At 49.0% G+C, this 7,727-nt stretch overlaps 1 protein-coding gene across 1 annotated transcript; it reads left to right on the top strand.

Annotated features, from left to right (window-relative positions):
- Window positions 1-354: 354 nt before the first annotated feature.
- CSRNP1 (cysteine-serine-rich nuclear protein 1) lies at window positions 355-5,923 on the top strand. The gene is made up of 4 exons (XM_009574927.1): window positions 355-526; window positions 2,866-3,125; window positions 3,482-3,778; window positions 4,940-5,923. Exons 1-4 carry the CDS (start codon window positions 355-357, stop codon window positions 5,921-5,923), a joined length of 1,713 nt encoding a protein of 570 aa, XP_009573222.1.
- Window positions 5,924-7,727: the final 1,804 nt, after the last annotated feature.

The raw sequence follows: 7,727 nt of genomic DNA, 5'->3' as shown, positions 1-7,727 counted from the left end.
AAGTTAACATAAAAGAATTAGTAAGCAAAATGTAATACTTATTGTTTGATAACATTTGTGTTGATTGAATTGGTTTCTGGACAGTTTGTTGTCTGTGATAGTCGTTTTTTCTGCAGCGTCATAAAATGGGAGAGAAATTCAGCAGGTGTGCACAGTGTGGGTAGTAAGGTGTGGGTTTTTTGGGGGGAGAGCACTTTTTGGGAACCACACCTGCATGGCCAGGTGGACCTGGTGGAGAAGTCTTGCTGGGGGTTAAAGCCATCCTGCTCATCACCAGAAACTGCCAGTATTTCCTTTGCTTGATTTTGCTTTTCTCCTTTGTTTTCCAGTTATATGAAAATTTACGGCATCACCATGAGTGGGGTTCTGAAAAGGAAGTACGAAGAGCTGGGGGATGACAGCACCTACTGCTCCTCCTCCTCCTGCTCCCCCCTCTCCTCCTCGGCGTCCTCGGGCTGGGAGTCGGATGAGGAGAACTCCCGTGGAGAACCCAAGCCCAGCTCTGCCTTAATGCCCAGCTTCACCCGTGAGTATCTCCGGCAGCCCCTTTCCCGGGATCAGACATGCCCACGCACGGGTTTTTTGTAGCGTGGTGGTGGGTCGTCACCTCTGTCCATGCAGAGACCCCCTTGGAGCACATCTTCAGGGGTGGAAGTGACCGTAACACCAGCTCCCTGTCATTATACCCATTTATCTTGGTTTTATAATCAGCCAGCATTCCTCATCCCTTCCTCCCAGCGTTTATCATTCCTTTATAACGTTTTTGCTGAAGTCCAAATTTCCAGGAATAGAAACCCAAAAACCTGGGTGTTATATGCAGGTGCCTCCAAGCCAGTGCTGTAGGACCATCCCACCACCCCTCAGTCCCCTGTCAAGCTATTCCATAGGCAATGACTAAACAGACAGCAAAGGCCCATAGCACTGTTTTTTAAAAATGATTAACCAGTAGCGTAATTACCATTTCAGAACCCGTTTCCTATGTAAGTTGGGTATTTTGCCAAAGAACACGACACGTTTGACATTGCCTCCACTGTTAGTACAGATAAATGCTATTTTGTTTTCCCAGCAGTATCAATTTTGAGAACTTTTAGGAAAACACACAGAAGACAAGGTTGTAAAATCCTTTATCTGCCATGCAAAGGGAAAAATAAAAAATACAATAGGGGACCATCTTCACAGAGGAGAAATAGTCCAACCTAGTAAATTATACTGAACACCCACTGTATATAGCAGTTAAGGTCCACTTAGCAGACATACACAAACACGCAGTGGTCTGAAAACGCTTTAGAAGTCTTGTAATAATAAAGAGTCTCATTCTTGCTTGTCTTCCCAGGTTCTGTGACAAAACAATGAACTTTTTGTATTCTCTGGCTCAATTTGAAAAGGGTCAGGAATGGGAAAACAATTTCGGAGGGGGGGTGCGGGGAGGGAGAAGCAAATGCCAAAGTGCAGCAGCTCAGCCGATAGATGATTGCGGTGGTTAACTTGCCTTTTGATAAAGAGCTAATGTTTTAGAAGATTGAGTCAAGGTTATTATGAAAATGCAACGCGCAGTGCAAAGATATCATCAAAGCGACTGCAGAGCCCAGTGTGAAACCCTCAGCTATTTAGCAGAAGTTGCTGACGCAGCTGGGTGAACACTTTTTTTTTTCATATGAAACTGAAATGCTATATTTTGGCAAGTGAGACTTGTGAAACGTGGGTGCAGCTAACTGTCCGGTCTTGCACTTTCCCAGCCTTCGGGGCCAGCCAAACCCCCTGGGTTTTCAGCAGCCCTTTAGCTTGGCTCCGTGCAGTAGAGCTGCCTGCAGCTCTGTCATCCGAAGAGCGGGGCTCGGATCCCAGCTCTGCGGGAGTCAGCCATCCTTTCTGGGTTGTTTTTTCCCATGTTCTCCATGATGGCAACCAAGACATCCATGCAGAAAATGGGATCAAAAAAAACCCACCGAGTTTGTGTGCATAGCTGACTCTTGTTCCTGACATGCTCATGCAGCAGAAAAAGCAGCTCGGTAACCCAGTACCACTGCGTTTCGCTTTGCTTTCTGTGGCCAGCTACGTTCGTGGAAACTCATTGACTCTGAAACTGCCCTGGCTAATTAGTCCACCTCCATCTGCTATGTTTGCACGTGCAAATGTGCAGAACTAGGTATCTCTGGAGAGGCTCCACTTTAAATGGTGTGTAGCATGTTTCAGCAATTTAAGATAAACCAGCGTCATGTATTGCCATGTTTACCCTGGGATCACCTGCATAAAGATTAAAATCTTCGCAGCTGCTCTCAAATGAGTCTCTTGAGAATAAACTATAGATTCTTAGTTCCTCCCACTGGATGGTGAAAGGAAGTACCAGAAAACCAGCCGTTTTAGCTATTTTCCGCCCTGCCACAAAAGCTGGAGCCACGCAGCGCTGGAGTGTTGGTGCTTTGGCATCCTGGGCGCAAACTGCAAGCTCTTGAACGTGGGGCAGGGTGCTTGGGTTTAGAGCAAGACAGGCATGTAGGATGGTTTGTTGCTTGTTCGTTATGCTCTGCTGCACGTGAAGAATAAGCAAATGTATGTTTCCTGGAGGAAGTCAAGCGGGAAGGAGAAGCAGCAGCCGTTTCTTAGGGTGAATCTGATCGGTGACTCCCAACGCATCAGGACTTGGCTTAGTTTCCTCTCCATCCTCATGCCACCTTTGAAGTGTTAGGTCCTAAAACACCAGAAGCTGTCAAGCGATGTTGTAACCTTGTCCCATCATGTCCCTGTTGAGAGAGTAATTGCAAGTCCTGCCTGTCTGTAACATTTACAGCCTGTTTGTAGTATTTCTGTCCTGTCTGCAGGATGGCAGTACTGACTTTGTGGTTTTTTTTCTTCCCCCATTTTTAGCCACATCTATCCTGAAGAAATCCAAGCGACTAAAGAAGAACAATGTGGAGTTTGACCGGGTCACTGTGTTTTACTTCCCACGCTGCCAGGGGTTCACGAGCGTGCCTAGTCGTGGGGGCTGTACCCTGGGGATGGTGAGCAAACACAGCTCCTCCCGGCAGTTCACGCTAGCAGAGTTTTCAAAGGAGCAGGAGAATGTTCGTCGGGAGAAACTCGAAGAGAAATTAAAAGAGGAGAAGTTGGAAGCGTTGAAATGGAAAGTGAGTAGGAGCGTGGGGCTGGGTTGGTGAGGAGCGGGTGGATGTCGTTAGTTAATGGCTGTTTTTTAGTAGGAGCCTCTCTGAGACCTGGGGGCATCGGTCCTTAACCCTGCTTGGGTCTCCAGAAAGCACAGGCTCTGGTGTGGGATTTTCAGCTCAGTTTTCCACCCTTGAAAGGTGGTGGAAGAGATGCTGAACTCCATGTGTCAGGTGTCTGTCAGGTCTCTGGGGGCTCTGACACAGATTTTGGTCTTGGGGTCAGCCACCATGGGGGACAGATCTTTCCTTTCTCGTTTCTGCTGATGGCTTGGTGTCCCTGACAGGTCCCTAACACTTTGCCTGCTTTTTGCCCTCAGCTAACCATGAACGGCACGAAGGAGTCGGAGGAGGCCAACCAGCTCACTATCGAAGACATCTCCGACGACGACATCGACGTCAGCAACATGGACCTGGAGGACGGCTTCTTCCTCCAGCCCTACCCCGCCAAGAAGAGACGCGCGCTGCTGAAAGCTGTGGGGGTGAAGAAAATCGACAAGGAGGAGAAGCGGGAACTGCACAACATCCGCCTGTCCCGGGAGGACTGTGGCTGCGACTGCCGGGAGGTCTGCGACCCGGAGACCTGCAGCTGCAGCTTGGCAGGCATTAAATGTCAGGTATTGCCCTCGCCTCTGGGCACGGGGGAAAAGCTGCGGCTCCGGCTGGTGTGTACGTTAACGCAGGGGGGTTTTGAGCAAGTGGGACAGAGTTAGGGCAGCTTGTAAAATGCATCTGTTCCCACCTGCGCTCGGACTGAAGCAGGTGAGAAAAGCTCTTGGAGATGCTCCCCAGGCTGCAAGACAGACGCTGCTCGAAAGCGTCCGCTTCCCAAATCACACGTGTCACCATCCACACGCTGCCGCTGCAGCCGTGGGGATGTCCCTGAGCCTGCAGCATGAATGCACCCGCCCCGTCCGTCCCCGTGAGACCCGTACCTGCTTAGTCTCCTGTTGGAGATGAGACACGTGAGAATGTCTTCGCAAATGAAAGCTTCTTGCTCCTCACACGAGGCTGCGATTTCTCCTCCTCCCCCTTGGTTTTATTTTTAATTTTATTTTCCCTTGGTGTGTATCACAACTCCCAGCGCGCTCACGCGAACGTGGGAGTGTCAGCTGAGCGTCAGCCCACAGCTAGCTCTGCAGACCGCCTGTGAAGTGGGATAATCCCTGTATATTCAATCAGCTTATTACATTTTTCATTTTATTTTTCACGGGTGCCTGCCCAGCTGCGTTTGGGGAGCCGTATTCCCTATTCTGGGGTCCGCTCGCTCCCTCAATGCCGTGGTTGCGGGCTGGGGGTGCTGTAGGGTGGGTGTGCACAGGCAGGTGGGTGCCCACAGGACGGGTGCTCCTTGTGCGTGTCACAGCCCCCCTCTAGCGGCTGCTGGTAACAGGGACATAAAGGTGCCGCAGATGCCTGTTGAGCAACTTGTTCTTGTCTCAGCAAGGGGCAGAAGCTCATAATACGGATCAGGTATTAAATATCATGATGCAATATATAAAAACTCATGTTTGCCCCCTTATGTCTCCTTTTGGAGCATTATATCTTGCTTTTTTGGAACCGTTTTAACTTCCTTCAGTTGTACTGAAATCCAACATTTTTATTACAACACTTCAAAAGAGCAGGGTGTCTTTTACTATTATTATTACTTGGTTTAGTCTGCTTTTAAACCCCTCAGCTGTTACTTGGTTTCTCAGGGCGGGTGAGTCGCGGGCCGTTTCGATTTTGCGCCGCCGGGTTCGGTCCTAACCCTCCGCCTCTGCTTCTCCCCACGCCAGATGGATCACACCTCCTTCCCCTGCGGCTGCACCAAGGACGGCTGCGGCAACACCGAGGGCAGGATCGAGTTCAACCAGGCCCGCGTGCAGACCCACTTCATCCACACCATCATGAAGCTGGAGCTGGAGAAGCAGCAGCAGAGCAGCGAGAAGGTGGTGGAGGCTGAGCCCCCTTTTCGGGAGCGGCTCCCACCCTTGGGATGTGCAGCGGGGAAGAGCTCTTTGGAGGAGCGCGCCGTGCCGCTGGCACCCGCCTTCCAGTTCAGCCCCGACCTGGAGGCCCTGGGAGAGAACAGCTGCAGCAGTGACATGACGGACTCCTCCATCTCCTCCCACCCCAGCGAGGACCTGGAGGAGCCCTACGAGAGCCTCCCCTCCGACAAGTCCCAGTCAGACGTGGATGACGACGGCTTGGCACGCATCCTCCACTTCAACGACTCGGATGCCGAGGAAGAGGGTGGCCGCGGCCAGGATGACCTGAGCTGCTTTCACCCCGCTGACTTCTTCATCGAGGACCACGGCAGCGAGGCCAAGCCTGTCCCCGGCCATTTGTCCCACCTCTCCGAGTGCCTGGATGAGAATGCCAACCAGGATGGCGGAGGTTTGCTGGAGGATGCTGCCCACGCGCGGTGTGATGGGCTGTCCTGCTGCGCCTCATCCCCAGCCGAGCCCTGCTCCAAGAGCTACGCCGACCTCAGCCTTTCCTCTGACTCCTTGGATTTCTTCCAGTCCTTCTCGGACTATAACTTGGGACCCCTTTACAACTCCTTAAAGGAGTACGAGAACCTCGATAACTTCTCAGCGTTACAGTTTCAGTTGCCTAATTTCCCCGGCTTCCCACAAGCGGGAGATCAGGGCTCTTGTTTCTTGGAGTCCCTCATCGGTTTGTCCGAATCCGTCCCCGAAACCCCGGCCCCTTTCACAGACAATCAACTTTTGGAGGATGCCATCAAGTCATCACTGATGGAGACGGTGAAAGTGTGAAACGCCCACGTGGCTGGGGTGAGAAGGACGAGCACCGAAAGGAAAACTGAAGAACGGTCAGATGGGCAAACTTTCACCAAAAGGATGATAACGCTACTCAAAAATAAGGAGGAAAAAACAACAACAAAAAAAGACTTTCTAAGCAAACAAACTATTTTTGGTCTTTATAAAACATGGACGTTTTGACATACTGCAGCTACAATCAGTTCTCTCGCTGTTTGTGCAAAAATTTCTAAACTTTCATGACGGGGTGGGGTGGGGAGGGAGGGAAAAAGACTTTCACGTATGAATTTCCTTGTGTTTTGTATGAAAAGACCTGTTGAGAAATACTCCTCGCTAATGTTGCCAGTCGTACACACAGCCCCTTCTAGAAACGTTTCAGTGTTGCAGGAACTTTTTAAGACAACTTTTTGAAGCTGTATTTATTGTGAAAACTTGTGGTTTGCGCTAAGAGTTAGCCCAACACGCTCTTACGTTTAAATCGGACAAGGTTTACAGAAGAGATCCATACACTATATACATAATCATTCTTCATCTATTTATTACAAATTCCAGAATTTAACTAGGCACCGAAGCTTGAACTAGCATGAAACCTTATTTAAATTGGTAATACCTCAGATGTATTATGTGTACAATCATTTTTTTTTTGCATAATATATCTGTATTTATTTATTTTCTACCTGTAGTACATGAATAGCACTGTGGTTTATCAATGACCTGGAAGGGCAATAAGGTCTTCAGCAGCACCCATCGTAAAGACGACCCTGGTTTTTTTTCCCGAGTCTGAAAGGTGTTGGCTGTTTGGTCTTCACTTCACATTTCTAGAAGAGCTGAATGCAAGCGTGTGGGAGGGGAGGGATGGAGGAAATGTTGGTGCAACGTCCTTTGGTTGCTGTCAGCCCTCTAGTAGATATCATGATGGTGTCTCATCTCCATAATATCGCTATGGAGAGGAAAACAAGCAAAACCCTCAACTATTCAAGAAATAACATGAACTAGCTCTATTTAAGCAAAAAAAACCAAAACCCAAACCTTTTTCATAAATTATTTTATAATTTATTTAATTTCCTAAGGATTTGGCCATGAGATCTTTCCTGATCCATTATGGTGCCTGAATATGCAGAGGAACCCTTAGCAGTGGGCGGGGGGGTGTAATGAGAAGGACCTTTGCAGCCCTGGGGGGGCTTTGGGAGAGCAAAGCCAACAACACTGTGCTCACGCTCCTCAGCAAGTGCTCCTTAGGACTCCCCAACATCGAGGATATCGCAGCTCCAAAATCTAGTCGGTCAGACTGTTTATACTATTTTTTTTTTTTAATATAGGTAAATCGGGTAAATCAAGTAAAATAGATGGATATGAAGATTATTGGGTTATTTATCCTTTGAGTACGGTTTTAGAGGAAAGAAAAAATAACACCTGAAAACAAAGCTGAAACACTTGAGGGCTTTTGTTTTTTAAAATGAGAGAAATCGTTGTGTTTAGGAAGGATGTCGGGGGCCCTCTTGGCCTTTTGCTATTTAAATCAGTCTGAGAACATGACACTATTTGGCCGCGAGATGTAACTGGACATAAAATCTGTACGTCAGTGATACACTAAGTGCCTATGCCAGCGGTATGAAAAAAAAAAAAAAAGGCTTTAAAACCTACCGGCTTTAAATCCCCCCTTGGAAAATGTGAGATTTCGTGATGGGAGTGATTCCTGGCATTGCCGGCACCGGGGGGAGGGGTAGCTCTGGGGTCCCAGCCCCACGGCCCCAGGAGCAGGGTGCTGGTGGGAGCTCCTGAGGGGTGTGGAGTCGCCTGG

Source organism: Fulmarus glacialis, unplaced genomic scaffold (assembly GCF_000690835.1).
Source record: "Fulmarus glacialis isolate BGI_N327 unplaced genomic scaffold, ASM69083v1 scaffold37303, whole genome shotgun sequence".
NCBI classification, from domain to species: Eukaryota; Metazoa; Chordata; class Aves; order Procellariiformes; family Procellariidae; genus Fulmarus; species Fulmarus glacialis.
Note: the sequence above shows the minus strand (reverse complement) of the source record. Positions and strands in the feature narration are given on the sequence as shown.

Excerpts from the sequence above, each read along its gene's own strand:
- CSRNP1 (XM_009574927.1), top strand. The coding sequence starts at position 355 with ATGAGTGGGGTTCTGAAAAGGAAGTACGAAGAGCTGGGGGATGACAGC. Across the intron at positions 527-2,865 it reads CTTAATGCCCAGCTTCACCC|CCACATCTATCCTGAAGAAA; the intron begins GTGAGTATCTCC and ends CCCCATTTTTAG. Across the intron at positions 3,779-4,939 it reads TGGCAGGCATTAAATGTCAG|ATGGATCACACCTCCTTCCC; the intron begins GTATTGCCCTCG and ends TCCCCACGCCAG.